At 35.6% G+C, this 18,002-nt stretch overlaps 2 protein-coding genes across 4 annotated transcripts; both read right to left on the bottom strand.

The window, feature by feature from the left end:
- Nucleotides 1–372: 372 nt before the first annotated feature.
- Nucleotides 373–2,032, bottom strand: LOC131781592 (melatonin receptor type 1A-like). The gene is made up of 2 exons (XM_059098285.2): nucleotides 1,693–2,032; nucleotides 373–1,559 (listed from the first exon to the last, which is right to left on the bottom strand). Exon 2 carries the CDS (start codon nucleotides 1,532–1,534, stop codon nucleotides 596–598), a length of 939 nt encoding a protein of 312 aa, XP_058954268.1. The 5' UTR covers nucleotides 1,535–1,559; nucleotides 1,693–2,032; the 3' UTR covers nucleotides 373–595.
- A 1,555-nt stretch (nucleotides 2,033–3,587) lies between these two features.
- LOC131781576 (adhesion G-protein coupled receptor D1) lies at nucleotides 3,588–16,497 on the bottom strand. Of its 3 annotated transcripts, XM_066167145.1 has the most exons (21): nucleotides 16,363–16,436; nucleotides 13,880–13,909; nucleotides 12,604–12,858; nucleotides 10,882–11,292; nucleotides 10,502–10,605; nucleotides 10,281–10,340; nucleotides 9,922–10,099; nucleotides 9,662–9,778; nucleotides 9,281–9,344; nucleotides 9,074–9,179; nucleotides 8,927–8,985; nucleotides 8,311–8,431; nucleotides 8,097–8,200; nucleotides 7,598–7,703; nucleotides 7,175–7,325; nucleotides 6,772–6,856; nucleotides 6,373–6,439; nucleotides 6,021–6,103; nucleotides 5,495–5,621; nucleotides 4,786–4,827; nucleotides 3,589–4,517 (listed from the first exon to the last, which is right to left on the bottom strand). In XM_066167145.1, the coding sequence occupies exons 3-21, from the start codon at nucleotides 12,635–12,637 to the stop codon at nucleotides 4,341–4,343; spliced, it is 2,196 nt and encodes a 731-aa protein (XP_066023242.1). In that variant the 5' UTR covers nucleotides 12,638–12,858; nucleotides 13,880–13,909; nucleotides 16,363–16,436; the 3' UTR covers nucleotides 3,589–4,340. The 3 variants fall into 3 exon arrangements, with proteins under 3 accessions (XP_058954251.2, XP_066023242.1, XP_058954250.2); XM_059098268.2 differs by lacking the exon at nucleotides 13,880–13,909 and having other exon boundaries at nucleotides 3,588–4,517; nucleotides 9,662–9,724; nucleotides 16,363–16,497; XM_059098267.2 differs by lacking the exon at nucleotides 13,880–13,909 and having other exon boundaries at nucleotides 16,363–16,497.
- Between the last annotated feature and the right edge of the window lie 1,505 nt (nucleotides 16,498–18,002).

Consider the following 18,002-nt stretch of genomic DNA (forward strand, 5'->3'; position numbering starts at 1 on the left):
TCCTGCGGCTTTTCCCGAATTAAACTGAACTTGAATCTGAAATGAAATTTCAGAGAGCCTTTTCAGTCAATGAATTTTTTTGGCAAACCATCGTTCCAATATGAACTCATGGGTTCCTGTGGTTTTTCCCGAATTAAACTTTTAATTGTACAGTTTCTGTTGTCAAAGAAGACTATGCAAAACATAATCACTCAAGTACACTAAAACAGCATACAGTCGAAAGCATATATATATATATATATATATTTTTTTTTTTTTTGATTTAAGAGAAACAAAGTCAGTGGCAAAAATGTTCTGAGCGCTGATGAAAAAAAAAACACGAACAGAGACAAAAAAAATCTAAAAAAACTGTAAATAATTAACTGACGGGAACTTTATTAACTCTAAATGCTATATTTAAGGCACCATTAATTTCTTTAATTTGTCATTGCATTCTATAAGAACACAGGTTAAAAAATGTGGCCAAACGTCACGACACAAGTTTCTAGTAACTCAGACGTGAGGCTTTTTTACTCCTCACTTCATGTTGTGGGAGTAACCTAGACATCACCTGTTGTAGAACTCAGTGTGTTACACAGTTCCAAAATCTGCCAAACTAGCTGATGTTGTTCGCGCTCCTCTTGCACTTCAAAATTCGAAGATACTCGTCCCTAAAAGCCTTGTTCATGAGTCCGTAAATCAGCGGATTTGTCGCAGCTGTTATGAACATCAAGTAATCATACATCAAATGCGTCCATTTTGGCATAACAATGTCGCAAAAATACAGCGCACCGATTATACAAACTGGAATCCAGAGAAGGAAGTTGACCATAATTATAACGAAAACCATTTTTGTAGCATTGATCTCATCGACGCGACAAGAAAGTTTGTTCTCATTTCCGGGTTGAAACGATGCTCCTACAATATTTGGCCGAACCAGAATCACATGTCTACGAACAACGCGATAAACCTTGAAATAGCAAATCAGAACTACGAACAGGGCGACTACGATAAACGAAAGATAAATAGGCAAAGCAACAGCTCTCTTCATGAGCTTGTTTGTGAGATAAGGCGTGCAGAAAAAATGCGGGGCAAATTTAAAACGGGCGTCCATAACAGACATCATTCCGATGTCCAGACACGCCCAAATAACGAGAGGGGAGATCGTAGTTACCAGCGTAAATCGCTTGGTGAAGATTTTTCTGTAACGAATGGGTCGCACAACGCGATAATATCGATTAATGGCGGTCACTGACACGATTGTCAAAGAAAAACACGCCCACACTTGCATCACGTGACCTTGAAGCTGGCATGTGATGTCACTGTAAAGCCAGCGACCTTTCAGGGAAGCACCCAAAGTTAACGGCATACAAGTGACTGCGACGAACAAATCAGAAATTGCCAAGGTTAAAATGTAGCAGTGAGTAATTTTTCGAAGATCCCTGTTTCTTGAAATGGCAGCAACGACAAACGTGTTCCCAATGATTGCTGCAATGTTGATGATGAGAAACATGAACGATTCCACGCAAACTAACGAAAGTGAACGATCCGTCATGGCTGTACTCGCCGATGCTCGTATTCTTCAAAATATGATATGAATTATAACAAATTAACAGCGAATAAGTGTTCGATTATTTAACTCGACAAAAAAAAGTCGAAAAACAAAGAAGCCTCTTTTGAAAAGTTTCATTCCTCTCTCCTCAAATGCCTCACCTCTTAAGATTTTGTCCAGTTCAGTTCGTTTTAGCGAAAGCGACACAAATGTAGAAATAACTGCGTTTGTTTGAGTTTTTGTTTTCGACCTGCCCACATGCTCATCTTCCTTGACGGCCAACGTCAGGTGAGTCTTTCATCGATAAAAAATAAAATGAAACTTGTCCTCATCAGTCCTTGTATTGTTTCTCTCTGTCACTCTGTTTTGTGGACGAAACAACGCACTGGCTTTAACTACGTCTACAGCTTCTTGAGAAGAGAAAATGCTAGCTGGATCTCAATTTTTCTTGGAACAATTCTTCAGCCATGCAATTTTGAACACCTCGTCGCTTCCTTAAAATCAAATAATTCCTTGTTCAATAAACCGAATGTTCCAGACTGCAAAGTTTGCTCATGTCACAAACAAAGACACTTTTTTTTTTTGTAATTTGCATCAGAACTGACGCATTTCTTTTACGCTAAAAGCTCAATTTAACCCCTTTAATTTAATATTTTAATTAAAAAGTCCACGATGTTAACACTGAATAAACCAACATGCTGTACTTTTCACAAAAAAATTGAACAGTATCCTCCCTTGGGTTCTGGGTAATTACTTTTAAAGCTTTTCTCCGACAGATTATCAGTTCTAGACTGTTTTTCCAACTCATCGAGGAGAACGTTTGGGTGTGAAAAGTACTCAAGCTAAAAATGAAATGAGACAACTCATTGGAAGGAAGTTTACTTTTTGCTCCCATTTGGACACTTATCAGAACCGGATGTCAATATCTTGTTTCCCACAAAAATATAACTAATTCAGCATTACTTTTAAATTGCAACTGCTACTGTTAAAATAATAATATATAGTATATACGGTTTGTTGGAGAGACCATACCACTCGAATAATAATTTTCTTACTTTGTCAACAGACACAGAAAATTTTATTTCAGCCAAGTACAAACTTCATTGAATTTGGTTCGACGAAAACAATTTTAATTAAAGAGTTTTGATGGTAGCGAAAATTTATTCATTGGTAATACTATCTTTTCGTTTGCTCGATGAATGTGGCCGTGAATTGCGTTTTCAATGTTTGAAACACAAATAGAAAAAAAATGTAAGTGAAGGAACAAAAGTCAATTTCGGATAAAATTCTTAGGCATCAATAGCATGAAACAGCAGGATAACGAAAAATGTCTTCTTTTCACGCTGGTTTAAGAGAGCGCCAACAACAAAGACGATAATTGATAGAGTGATCATTAGCTTTAAAGGGTTTCAAATAGCGTCGGTTTTTTCCTAAGGATGAATCAGTTTTAAATCCTTAATAAGTTTCATCTAGTAAAATAACAAATTTCATTGACAGCAAAGTAATATAATTAAATTCTTCTTGAATCATAAATAAAAAGTATATAAGTCTGTTTTCAAATAAATTTTTGCCTGACTTTGGTTTCCAAGGTAGCAAATGACAGAAGTCACGATTCTCCGCTTGGTACAGACCAACTCCCCATTTATATCAACAAACACCTTGTCAGTTGTCGGTCGGGATTAGTACAGATAGATAGCCATTTTGATCATCTGGAGAGCTTCATAACATTTGCAACTCTGAATATGAGAGTGATTTTCCCAGTAAAGCGCAGTAATGTTTAAAGTTTAAGTACTGGAAAATATTTCATTCTGAAGTTAAGTTTCATCGGTAATGACCGTTGTGATGGACCACATTTTGTAATAGTGACGAGATAACGAGATGTAGGAAAAACTGAAGTCGGGCTAAACGTTTGATCGAGAGGTCTGGGGACAAGCTCTGGCGCACCATGCCCTTGATTCCGGGTTAAGTTTACGACAAATGAGACACTTGGCTTGATTGGTGAATTAACCTTTCTAATTTTGGTGGAGAAGGTGATCTTCAGGATTTTCGAGTTTTTCACTTAGATGAGAGGAATTTGCACAATATGTGAACTAGTTCTTGTATTTATCAATTAGATCGACATGTTTTAAACTAGGTAATATTCTTTGTTTTTTCAGAGAGACTTGAGACTTCCTATGTGAAAACATATCCGAGAATTGATTCCAACTAATCATTATTACTGAGGCTATTTGTGAATAAATTTTCAAATAACTGGTTGAACTCTCAATATCAATACCCAGGCGATTAGCTTACAGAATCACTTCCTTTTACTAATTTACTATTTTTCTTCGATTTTGTTCTCCATAAACGAAAATTTCTCGGAAAATTAAAATGTTATGATTTATAACTTATACTACATATCTATATTCCAAAACAAAAGATTCCTTTTCAAGGTAATACATTTTGCCTTAGCTTACAATATGTAAATTATTGACGTACGTGACCTGGGAGTTGATTAGACAGATGATTATGGCGATTAGTCAGTTTTGTCCAAGACTTCATCATTTTCCAAGATAAAATTGTTCCTATCATGAAGTATTTGCTTTGCATTAAATGTCTTGATGTGGTTTATCTTAGGTGAACAAAAAAAATTCGTCTCCAGCACGCTCGTTCAAAATCAAAGTCACTGCTGTCATGAAGAAACTTGGTTGTGATTATGATACCTCCTCATATCGATTAATTAAAGTAATTTTTGTCGTTCCTTCCTGGAAGTTTCACCTCGGACGTGATGATATGTTTGCGTGAACGTGATCGCTCGTGATTGTTTGTCCTATCCATCAGCAGGAGCGATCTTGCTTTTCCTTCTGCTAAGTTCTACTTCAGAAGGTTTATTTTTGTCTGAAATGTTTTCTCCGCTTACGTTGGTTTGGGGAGGGCCTTGGATTCTAAAAAAGTGACAAGCTCGTTTCTTCATCCTTTGTAACTTGTTGCTCCATACAAGTTTAACCTAGAGGAATGAGAGAGAAAACTTTTTCAAGATTAGTTTTTCTCGGCATCGACAATTTCATAATCTGGCTTTTATTCATCTTATTCTGTTGCCAGGGAAACAGGTTGTGACTTCATTAAGAGTGTGAGAACAAGAATTCTAAAACTATTATTTACATATGAAGTGTACCTTTTCCCATGGAGCCCTTAACATTGTTTCTTTACCGATTTGGTCAGTAGTATTTTTCACTTACCTTTAGTATGAGCAAATGCGATCAGGAAAATCTTACCTCAGTATTTCTCGCACAGTGAAAAATGAAAATCATCAATCCCTAGGAGGAAAGTAATTAAATAAACATGTTTAGAATTCCAACCGCTTCCTTTTGCCATGGTTGCTCATGCGAATAAACAGTCAAGCTCAGAGAATACTAGAAATTAAAGATCAATGTTTCAGCCTCGAGAGATAATTTTCTGTCTTGCCAGCATGGATTACTATTTGCGCCGATCTTTAAGTTCGTAGCTACTTAATTTGCGTCTAAAGAAAAATTTCTTTATTGTATGAAATATTTATCACGAACTATCTAAATGAGGATATCGTTCATCATCTTTAATGCTATCACGCATTACTTACATCATTAAGAAACTAATAGTACTCTTAATAATAATTTTAAAAATTAATATTGGTGTAAGGAATCATATCCACGGTAGTGGATTTTATAATCTTTTCTTATTTGACGTATATTTTGTCAGTTTTTAAACTCCTTGCTACTTTTGATTTGTATTTCAGAAAGATCTATCAACATTCAAAACCATTTTCCAATCCGTTTCTGAGAACACAGAAACTTGTTCAAAATCCTTTGCAGCTAATCAAATGATCCACCTCAATGTGTAGTGGCACTTTACATAGCACAGTAAATGTTGGAGTTAAACTAGAACTTAAAACTTAAACTATACGCAAAAGAATAAGTTTTTTTGTTTAGCAGTATTTTATATTCTCACCTGAAGAGAGTTCAGTAAAGTGAAGATGTACTGTGACGTGACACTGGAATTTATCATACTCAATAACCCAAAGAGCCACGTGACCCCCAACAGAGGAAACAACACAATGCAAGCCTTTACGGTTGTCCTGGGATAAAACGTAGACGAAAACGTCAAATTGTTATGATTGGTCAACCTTTTCCCTCTCAGAGAAAGAAATGAATTCAGTTTGAAAATGAAGCAGCTCTCACACGAAGCAGTTTTGATGACAAGAAATGCCTCTATTCGTTATTCGTTTGTACGCCAGTTGTACCAGATGAAATTAAAGACGATTTCTACTTTTCTTCATTTAATTTCATGGCCATGGAAATTAAGCTAAAGTAATATGGTAGCCTTTGTATCGCATTTAACCTATACTTGGTTCCTACGTCAAAATTTTTGTTTATAGCCACTCCAAAATTAGGTCTTTCACGTGTACATGTGTCTCTCTGTGTACATCAAGAGTTAAGGCGAAAGAGAGGACAACTACTTCATTACTGATACTCACTTGACTCGGCTTAATTTATTTGACTGCATGCTCGTCATGTTCACCATTTCTTTTACAACAATGCAAAACACAACCATATTCACCTGGATAGAGACAAACCGCAATAAATTACTGGTCCTTAAGGTTTTTTACTACATATAGTAAAGAAACACAAACTTTTACAGCTTCAGCACGGTTAAGGTGTTATCAATCGCCTGACTTAAGTGACGTGCCCGTCCTAAAAGATCACGCCACCAACATAAGCTACGTCCTATCACGAGGTTTTCCTGAACACTGATCGCCTCTCTATAAATATATTTGAGTCTTTCGAAGGGTGTCGTGAATTTCTTTTACAGTACGTATTTATACTTACAAAACTTATAACTACTACTGGTCCAGCGAACGACCATATATAATAATTCTCTGTTGAAAGCCAGCACCTGAAACAAGTTGTAACTAAAATTACTTCCCTTTACGAGGTAGGTATAATCATAATAGTACATGACACATATTTTGATTCATATTTTCGTGAAATTCTAGTCTTGTTTCATTCGTTCTATTGTCGTTTGATCTTTCTTTAGTCATTTCGTTCATTTGATGTGTAGTTCATTCGCTCGCTTGTTCCTTCGGTTTTTCATTCATTCGTTCGATCGATTGATCAAACGAAGCAAAATCTACGAATACGGATTTTAGCTAAATTATATTTGCCGTGGCGAAGTGCTTTACTTTTAGATATATGATGTTTTAGGAGAAATACGCGAATAATTCTTACCAATTTTTGTTTATGTACTGGTCTATACCCGGCTCGTTTAAAGAAGCAAATATCAGGGTTCCTCCAACAACAAGACTTGGAAAGCCTGCAAGTACCAAAGTGAACATTCTCAAGGAATTAATTTTGTTTTATCAACTGAGTTGATAATTTAAATTGGTCACCATAAAGAGTTACTAAAGCTGACGTTTCGAACTTTAGCCTTTAGTTAGATCGTGATACTGATTGGTCAGTTTTGGCCAACACTTTTAGCTGTAAATCAATTTGATTGGCCAACATCCATCCCCCTTTGAAATTAGGTGTGTTTGTTGCTTTTCCTTTCAGTATGTTAATGTAGGGAATGAGTCGTTTTCTTTTATCCCAAGTGTGGGAAGTGGTCAGCGACTCACCTTTCAGGAATACTTACCCAGAGAAAACAGATAACAGAGACGCAATCTGAGCTCAGTGTTGTAGACTTCTATGATCAGTAGATAAAGCATAACACCTTCTATTAGCATCCAACAGAAGGATGACAAATAGAAGTAATGAATCAGAGCAGCAACAGTTATACAAAGTACCTAAAGAGGATAAGATAGCTTTTGTAAATCCTGAGATATTTTCGCACATTGAAACGATATTTTTTGGTAAAAAAAAAATAAAGATTCTCATGTTTCTGAGAGTTTCAGCTTTCAGTTATCCTTATAAAGACCCTATCCACAATTCTAGTCGATTATCTCGTTAGCATATACTATGCCCTGGCTTCAAAGCCCTACTCAAAGGAATGCAAGAACCATACGACTTAAAAATTTATAGATACTAAGTACCATTGGAACTTTAAAAGGTATGTCACCTGATTATGAGTGGCGTTGATTCCCGCCAAAAATATACTCTGAGCAACAGCTAAGGTGGCAACCAAGTTTATATGCACATGACTTTGTTGATCATGACTGGAACATCTAAAATGAAAAATCAAAACATGAACAAAAACAGAAGAAAAAAATTATCTTGTTAGTTTAATAAAGAGTTTTAGAAAATACAATGATACTCTTGATACGCCGTTCTATTCTATTATTCTTCCTTAAAGCTGACCTTCCAGGTGCAAGGTCAGCTTTAAGGAAGAATAAACTATACCCCCGAAATATGGTATCTTATCACATCGCCAACAGCGCCCGTGGGGAATGTAAAGCGAATCCTGCGCTCTGATAGGCAAGATGGGCCCATCTTGCTCGCTCGGGATTGCCCGCTTTGGTATCGCGCACGATAAACATTGTGAAGAGCAGCGTCTCCTATTTAAAGAGTTTGGCAAACTTAGCAATCAGTTGAAAAATGGTCTATTTATAGGTACTCACAGAAGTAAGAAATATGCTATAAAAGTAACTGTTTCGCCGAGCAATGAAATGCCAACTCCTATGTATGTCATATAGGAAAGGGCTTTCTTGTGTTCCTCTGGAAACTGTAGGGAAAAAAATGGAAAAAACACTTTTTTTCAAGCCCCTTAAACTAGCTACACAAGCAATATAAATATATATATATATATATATATATATATATATATAATTGTACCTCTTGTTTCTCGATGTTTATTAAAATAGCGAAATTCGTCAAATGGTTACACGTGCAAACCACGTGGGTCGTATTTGATTTCACCAGTGAACAACCATCGCCTGACCAACTTCCATTAGCTCTGAAAATGAACCAATATCACAGTCAGACTCAGGTCATAAAACCAAGCGCATTATTTATCAATTTATTCCCATTTGCACCTAAAAGTTTCCTTAGCAACCAGAAAGAAAACTGAAGTACAATTTCTCTCCTATTCCACTTAGAATTTCCTCGACAACTGTCCTTGTCGAGTCAAGCACATTAGAAAACTTCTTTGTTTATAAAGTGTCTTGTGAAACTTATGACAAGGACAGCTGTCAATATATTTTCATCGATTTTTCAAGTTGCAAAAGAGAAAAGAAGAGAAAACTTGTCAAGGAGACCTTTTTTTCCAAATGAAGCTTTAATAGACAATCTCGAAGAAGGAGCATTCTTTGATCGTTTATCGTTTATCTTTGATCGTTTCTTTCATATTAAACAGTCGTTTACACGACTGTTTAATATGAAAGAGTGGTCTTAAAATTGGGAATTTGAGATCAATGCGAAGGCTTCGAATTTCGGAAAATAGCCTACTTACGGAAGGGAATTATTCCACTGCCAGAATACACAATCTAGCCTTGATTTCTTGTACTTTCCCTAAAACGACAAAAGCACCTCAATTATGATGATTTTTTAAATAGAAAAACAGTCATATATAAATGAGTAGTGACCTTATTTCATTTACCTTTTCCTCCAAAGTGTGGAAAACGATTGTGACGTTTTCTGTGAAAATTTTCTGTTTAGATGGTCCAACGTCACTTCCCAGGATCATGGAGTGAATTTTACCTTCCCTGTGAAACAGGCGAACATTGTAAGTCCCAACAAGGACACGTAATCAACTTTTTTCGATGAATACACATCAAAAGACTACCAAATCTGTAATAGGAATTACCCGGAGCCCAAGTTGTCGAGAAATTCATGGAGATCTCTGTATAACACATTAACCGCAATAGTCTCTGAAAATGAAGGCAAAAAATTTTACGAGAAGGAAAAGATATAATACACACATTGCTAGGGATATAGCTAAAGTGGGAATCAGAATAACAGACAGAAGAGACAGAGTACTTCTTGACAGTGCGTCTATTAAATCAATAATCATGAACAAAATATAAATGCGGAATGTCGAGGAACGAAGAGAAATTTGAAAACTTTGAACGTCATCCATTTTTTTTTATCTTTTGAAGCAGAAGCAGCATTGCACATGCCAGTATACATTTACATAAGCTTGAGGAATTAGTTTTTCGACAAGGAAATTGCTTATTCACATATTTACCCTTGGTTTGAAATAAAAAAGAAGGAAGAGTAATTCTCGCTTCTTCGTCCACGCCCTTCGCTCCTGTAAATGTGAAATTTTGACGATAACCCTTTGGTACTAATGATACTTGTAAGACTACAAATTGGAAATAAAAAAGAACAAGTAAAATGGTAAGTGCAACTTTTCTGCGTCTTTACAAACCAGGATCTCGTAAAATTTTGAATAAAGAGGATACGAGCGCCTTGGAAACCTTTGGTCACCTGAAGACGGTGATTTACCTATGTGTTCGTTTTCGGTCCTCTCTTCATTCCTGGTTGAATTCAAGTTGAAGGACGCGTATCTGAATGCAAACTCTTCAATAAGTTGAGCGGAATAAATCAAATTAACTTTCCTCCCTCTTTTATCGCGGTTTGACTTTAAGGACTCGGCAAAGCCTCTAAATGCATCTGTCGCAAGCTGTGAATGAGAATTTTAAAAATAATAGCATGAGTTGCGTCATATATGATATATTTATAATAGACGATGATCTGTTCTGTCGGAGAATTAATTGTCATAAATAAAACTCTCGCTGGACAAAGTTTGAAGCTAAAGTTTTTACTTAGATCCTGCAAGCGCACAGGAGCTAGTGAGAGCTTACCTTTAAAGAAAATGGATCTTTTGGATTGAGGGAACTCATGACGGAAGAAAAATTCGACAGCTGTTGAAAATAAAAATTTGCATGCGTTAGGCCTCCGTCAGACTGAGGCAGTTATATTTGAAAAGAGATGATAGAAACGCTTGACTATGTCCTTGGAAAGAGACTGTAAGTAAGAGATATCTCCTGAACGATTTTTGATTAAACGTGCTTATAGTACTCACCGGATTTTTAAGGCCTACAGAGACATTAAATTTCGCTGCTGTATTATGCCTTGAAGTGGTACCTTGGACTGTTGGTGCTGGACTACTTGATGTGGTGGGCGATACTAATATATCAAAAACGTCAAATTTCAAAAGTCAGATTCAAGGGAATTTCTCAGGGATAAATCTGGAGATTTTTGTATCCTTTTTTTTTAGCATTTTACAAAATATTTTGCAATTATCATTGGAATAATGAGAGAAATCATTTTCCTCCTTTTTTTAGGTGATCGTAATGTTTTGCAACTGCTTCCTTAGAATGCTGGCCGCTAATCAATTGTTTGTTCTAGGTCAGTTGTGCATTTTGGGCTAAAACGCAGTTGTTATTATCATTAAATAATTACCTCTGTTGGTAACTGGTTGGCAAATGTAACCATACCGATGGTTCTTGTTGCATTCTTGCTTTTCAAAGCAAATAGAGTGACCCTTCTTCACCAAGTAACACAAGTCATTTGGTTTAAGCGCTGTCTGCTGTTTTCTGCAGCTAGAGTTGGTTATTAATACTTTGTCAGCAACAACACCAGAACTCCAAAATAATTGTCCCGTCGATCCATTGTAAACAAGTCCGATCCAATACCTATTTCTATTATTGTTTCCTTGAGACGGGAGACGATTAGCCAGCTGGTCGAGTTTGTACTGAGAATCAAGAACAGCCAATAGTGAAGCATTCCGCTTGCAGTTCTCGGCAGCTGCTGACCAGAGGGTCTTTGCATCATGTATGCTGTACTCACTTGCCTCTGTGTAGCCTGCTACATCTGAGATAATGTAAGGGTAAACTTTTCGCGTTTATCTCTAAGAGCGGACTTGCATTTAGTAAAGTATAAATACCTTTCAGACATCACTGATTTTTACATCATAATTTGATGTGTGATTTTTGTTGATATTAATCTATTCTGAGAATAAAAGTTTGAACAATACCAGCAAACGTAGCGTAAAAACGACGACAATTTGATAAAACTAGTATTTTGCGATGTCATTTTGAAAAGTGAGGAAAAAATTATTATGCGTTAAAACAAGAGCCAAATCATCATAAAAGTCAAATCTTTGAATTCAAGACACTCACATTTTTTTCTCACTTCATGTTAGAAAATAAGAGCATCGCTAAATACCTATGCCATGGTTCATAAGATGCGCGGTAACAAACAAAACCAGAGCTTTCGACATACAACGACATACAAACCAATAAATAAACAGACAACAAAAAAAATTCTTATTAAGGCTTTTTACTTTTTTTGGAATTAAACTTGAGATTCGTAGAGATTAGGAATTAATTTCTTTTCTCGTTTATGCTGGAAACACGAGCAAACAAATGATCGCTGTTTCAACATTTTAGCATATGAATAGGAAAAAAAAGCATACTCCAGGGTTTCTTCAGGAACTTATCATGCAATAGCACTGAAACAGATGGTTACTACGGAAATGTTTCTTATGATTTTATGCATAAGTTAAAGCGTTTTGTTTCTTAACCACTCTGCTGCAGTTGTATTTAGTGGTTACTTCCACTGTTTAAAAACAAAAGTATTATTTTCGGGATAATTTTGCAAGTCTCTGAAAGTTTCTTTGTTTTTATAACGTACATTATTTTATTTAGCAAAGTTTTCCAAGCTTTCCTGACAAAGGTGGAAAATCTTTTGATGCATCAAAACAGAATTTCATTCCAGCCTACGTCAGTTTGCCAAAAAGAGATGTGCAACCTCGTTTACACATTTTGGTTGCGACGATGATGAAAGGACCAACTCTATACATCTGATGATACATTCATCATTCGAATAAGCAAATACACATCGTTAAACCACTCTCTTGAGACGATGTGGAGATAAAAAAAATGTTTCATTTTTTTTCATCGCTGAAACCTCTTTTCGAAATGTGTTCTTTCATATTTTAGCTCATCACAAAGCTAGAGTTTAATTTTTTCATATTTTTTATTTTCTTAACAGATGTTTCTCCCCCATCCAAATTTTTAAGATCAGTACTAGAAATAAAAACAGAGCTTCTTGTTAGGAAGCAAATACCAGACCAATGCATATCAAACTAGCTGTAGGATGATGAGAATAATATTTACTTACATGAGACGAAGACAAACCCAAACGCTACCCACATGCTGCTAGCTGAGGCACGAACTCTACTGCGGATATCTGCAGGCGTTTTTGAACATATTCTCGTGGTTTTATCCAATCAGATGCAGCCCAGCTGTTCAGATCATTGTTCTTGCTAAGCGTTTCCTGACTCTTTATCCTCGTTATTATCTACTTGTCATAAGTTACTGCTCAGCTGTTCCATGATCACTCACTATAAAATAACGGCATAAAGATGATTTGTACCTAAAGGCGAGGAAAGAACACACAGAGCGAAGTTGTGTATAAACCACATCGAGTGCAATGTATCAAAACAGAAATACAAATCACACACTATATCTCCACGATGCTCACAAACTATACCTACATACATACATATACTGGTTTCTTGTGTAAATACACTTAGTATACAAAAAAATTAATCAACATAGAACGAAAAATAATGAAGAAATGTATGATTTCATAATAAAAAAGTATTCGTATAATGTAATATATGCTACTTTAATTTGGAAAAGACGAATTGGACACATTTAGTAGGAATTTTTGTTTATATTTGTTGAATAACAAACATGAATGACATTAGAGAACGGTTTGCGAATTTTCCTTCAGCGATCTCTCACTGATAAGGCATCTAATATATCTTTAGCATACTTCCTCGTTGTGGGATGATCCAAAATATACTTTGTCTTACCTTCGAAGACAATAAAGTTGCTAGCTTACGCTAACTGCATTCAAAATCTTTTATTCGTCACGCTGTCATGACTGAATGTTGAAGGAAACGCTAGAAGAGAATCAATCCTAAGTAGAGTTTAGGATAGAATATAAAGAAAATCTTCCGCAAGAAAATTCACAAAAAAAATTTCTCTCCTTCCACTGCTAAAGCGATAACTGGATTTCATCCGGCCTCAAGCCTAATAAACTACTGCTTGCGCTTAAAGAATGAAATTAAGTTATGACAGTGATAAATTTGGAGCAACAAATTTATTTAAATTCGAGTCAGTCATCAGTTAGCAACGCTTTTGATAAACCGATCGACTAAAAGGAAATACAAAATTAAAAGCTTATTGTTTATATTTTCAGTCCATTATCGGTGTCTTGCGAAATGGTGAGGAAATAGACAAATGTAATTCTAGTCTGAATACAATTCAGCGTAAGCGTGGTAAAATCAAATTACAGCACAATCAAAATTTTGCACTCTAGCGGGGGCTGATTTTCGAAGGCGGCTTTAATTAATCATTTCACTTAACCTTTTTATAATAGTACTCACCAGATTCGAATTGGTAAGAAGGCGGAGAGTCTGTGATAAGTACAATACACGAAAATTGAGTAAGCCTGTCAGTCAAAGGGCCTTCAGAAATTCTGTCTTTCTTCCACTCTTTGGTCTAAGAGGATCTCAATGGGGTTAACCGTTAGCGGTAAAACGGCCAAAACACTTAGCCATCAGGCGTAAAAATTGATAAATTTAGACGCAAAAAAGGTAAATCGTATAAATTTTTTTCAATTAAACACAATGAAAAGAAATTATTTGTTAGACGTAAAATGGACAAATCTTAACCGTTATCCAAAAAAGCCATTACCCTCTTCTTAATGTTTAAATTTTTTTCATGATTTTCATTACTTTCACTTTCATTAACAGACATAGCGGTCTCCAGTTCATTTACGTGATGTCTGATTTTAGCGAGCGATAGCAATTAATTTACAAATAAATTAAACCAGAATGCAATTATTACTGAGTCACACAACGCAAGACAGAACTCCTTAATCCTTTAATCCCCAGGAGTGACAAGGTTCTAATTTCTCCTTACAATATCAGCCCTGAATCAAATGTTTAAGTCACGAGAACAAAGGAAATGATCAGCAACTAACGAAGCTCTGGATGGTTTTCCAAATTCTCCTTTTTAGAACTTAGGTAATGTCTAGAGAACAGTATGGAGAATATGCATAATGATGTTAGTGTGTAAAGAGTTAAGGGCTGGATTTGTAATTTTAACCAGAAACACCATCCCCTACGATCCCCCAAACAAAACATTTTAGATTTTTTATAATTGTTTTTTTTTTTTTTATGAAAACGACAACAGGAAAAACAAAAAACAATATTTAAAGTGCATTTTCCATTAATCGAAACCCACATATGCACTGATTTGATCTTTGGGGGGAAACATTATTCTAGTTATGTGATGAAAAAAATAATTACAATTTGAATCCAAGATTGATATCGGATTGAAGTTTTAATTTAAGGTTTACGCCCTCGTGCATTTACGTAAGTTCACTCTTTGTTCATAATTGTGTTCCAGACATCGGAAAAAGCCAGATTTAACCGGAAATTTAATGAATTATTCGTGTTCAAAATATCTCGGTTGCCCTCATAGTCTTGGATGAAAATCTTTTTTGCATTATGTACTTACCTTTCTACTGTCTGGTTTGTTTTTCAGAGAAAATTAATGCATTACGTGGTCTGATTTTTTCCACAATGTTTTACGAATAAATCGCTCTCTAAAGCTTATGTCCCTTCAAAGAAAAGAAAACAAACAAACAAACATCGTGCGCAATGAGTTCTTAACGTTTGGTTTATAAATGCAAGGGCAATTACCTCTCAACTATTCCGCAAAGTCATCAAACTTGTTAAAGTTGAAGTGAGTTTTGTCAAGGTATATTATTTTGTTACTAAATAGATTTTAGAGGAACTGAATATCCATATTTTGAGGGTCTCAATTGGGTTAATCGTTGGCCGCAAAACAGCCGAAAAATTGGGCCTTTTTCCCTAAAAGCCATCACCTCATCGTAACCCCATATCTTTTCCACTCTGTTCTGCTCAAATTTGTCTTCTTTCCCTACTTTAAACGCAGAAATGCAATAACAAAATCTTCAGTGAAGCAATATTGCTACTAATGTATGACATGTGAAGTTTGATAAATGTCTGAGTCATGTTTCGGCCTCGTCATGCGTTGTTATAAATTTCTTTATATCAATAATTTATCGCTCGGCAGAGGGTGTCATTTGGAGGTTGACCGTTAGCCGTAAAATGGCCAGAATATGTAACCGTTAGGCGTAAAAGTTGACAAATTGTAACCATTAGTCTTAACTAAAGTTAAACAAAAATTTTTCTTCTCTTCTACATTGTGTCATTTGGGTTAGTTTGGGTTAACCGTTAGCCGTAACACGGCCGAAATTTTAATCGTAAGCCGTAAAAGCCATCGCCGGATTAAGACCTCCAAGTGTTGTTGCAGTCTACTGCCAAAGCCACATGGCGAAATATTCTCCATACACTCAACAGTTGTTATACTTTAAATATACTAATGGCCTTTTCATGCATTACTTTGTAAATTTCTTTGTGCTGAAATCGCATGATATTTCGAAGCAGCAAAAGCTTCAATATTATTTTAAGTGAATAAAATAATTAATAAGAATATTTTGTGCTCATGATAATATTATACCTCAAGTTTCTGAATTAGCAAGGAACAATTAGTTGTTGGCATGCCATCGAAAATTCGTTTGAAAAGATTTTCGCTATGTTTCTTTCATCTGTTAGAAAAGCGAACAAGCAACCTCACATTATACAGTCAAAAACGTCTGTGCAAAATACTAATACTCGATAACAAAAACAAAATTAATTCCCACTAGAAAATGGTTACCCACTGCTGAACAAAACAATCTACGCAACGACATCTAACTGCATTACACGAAACGAAGAGAAAAAGCACAATCCCTCACTGAAAAATAAGCTGAGTAAGTTAATATAAAATTACACACCTCTTTTTCCTCCTGGATAAAGACTATTCAAGAACAAGCTGATAACCTTCAAAAGTGGGTGCGTGTCAATACATGGCCTTGAGCGCGCGGTTAAAATGTGTTCTGCTTGATATCGCACGTGAATACTGATTCATTCACTCTGATGCTTGAAGTGTGTAATTACTCATTCCAAGACCTTTTGTCTAGTAATGTTGTGGCTTTCTTACGTAATAGAGGGCCGAGAGTCATAAACACACAACACCGACCTGTCAATATTTTGTTATTCATAAGTTTCTAGCTGAACATAATTTGGTTTATTTGCTTTTTTTGTGTGTCTTTTTCATGCAAATGTCGCTAAACCTGCATTTAATAACAGAAAAACTCAACAATTCAGCTAAACTGTTCGAAAAATTGGAAAAATATCAGTTTTCTATCACCAACTCTGTAAGCGACATAATGTCACTACTATATGTCACTACCACCCACGAAGTTAGGATATTTTAACGCGCATCCTCCTCCAGAGTTTTTGCTTAAATTCCACGACAAAGCTTAAATGAAAAAGTGTCTTCCATAAATGATAGCAAATTTAAGAAGATGTCATTTCAAAGGTAGGAGTAATAATTTTCAGAAAAAAAACTAAGACGCGGAGAAAAGGATGCCGATATCGGTGACTTGATGATTGTCAAACTCTTTGAATATTCAAGTGTTTCTATTTTTTTCTCGTAGCAAGATTTTTTTGCTATTACGGTCATCTCTAAACAGTTTCACTTGGGTTAAAATCGTTAAAAAAATTGATAAATGGATAATTTCTTGATAAAGCAAAACTTGTTTCCCTTGTGACAGGTAAATCATCCACAAATGAAAGATGGTTAACCTGATTTATTCTGTATTTTAAGGATTAAAATTTTACATCGTCACATACGGGAACTTGGCGAGAAGAAAGGGAACGGGAAAGTTAGTAAGATAATAGATCTTGTATTTGCACTAAATCACTTGTTTTGAAGCCTTTGTGGCTTACAACTTTACAAGGATATTGAGTTATGTTCTTTGTCAACATTTTTCACTGACTGCCTCTCACACAAAAATTTTTTAGGGTGGGTGAGTCGGAGTGGTCACCTGTGATGAACTAACATCCCTCCCAAGGGGAGTAGTGATATTCCAAATCATACCCTGCTCCGTAGACCGAAATAAACCTCTACATCTACTTCCTAAAATATCTGTAATTATAACGCTGATTAGGTATAATAGATAATATATGAATAGGCAACGTGGAGATAAATTACGTCTGACCGGTAGAGACACCGTGAGAGCAGATATCGACCATACAGTGACCTTCTAGTTGTATGTCGTGGAATAGCTTGCCTTATAATTTTAAGGAATACATCTATTCGCCTTCCCGTTTTCTTTCCAATCATAGATCATGTGATGGTACTAACACAGTTATTATCAATGGTCCGCGCGTTCTGGCACTCTTAGTTTCCTCAAAAGAGAAAGCATCAAGTCTCGTGGCTTGAGGATTTTAAGTGACTGGAAATTAAAAAATTCGACTCAGTCTTTTCTTAGCTTTCTTAAAAGAAAATCGAAGTATTATATCTGATATCGATAGGGTCCCATAAGCAATCTGCACGTGAAAGACCTAGATGACAATTCCGGCTATAATT

Source organism: Pocillopora verrucosa, chromosome 5, assembly GCF_036669915.1.
Source record: "Pocillopora verrucosa isolate sample1 chromosome 5, ASM3666991v2, whole genome shotgun sequence".
In the NCBI taxonomy this organism is placed as follows: domain Eukaryota; kingdom Metazoa; phylum Cnidaria; class Anthozoa; order Scleractinia; family Pocilloporidae; genus Pocillopora; species Pocillopora verrucosa.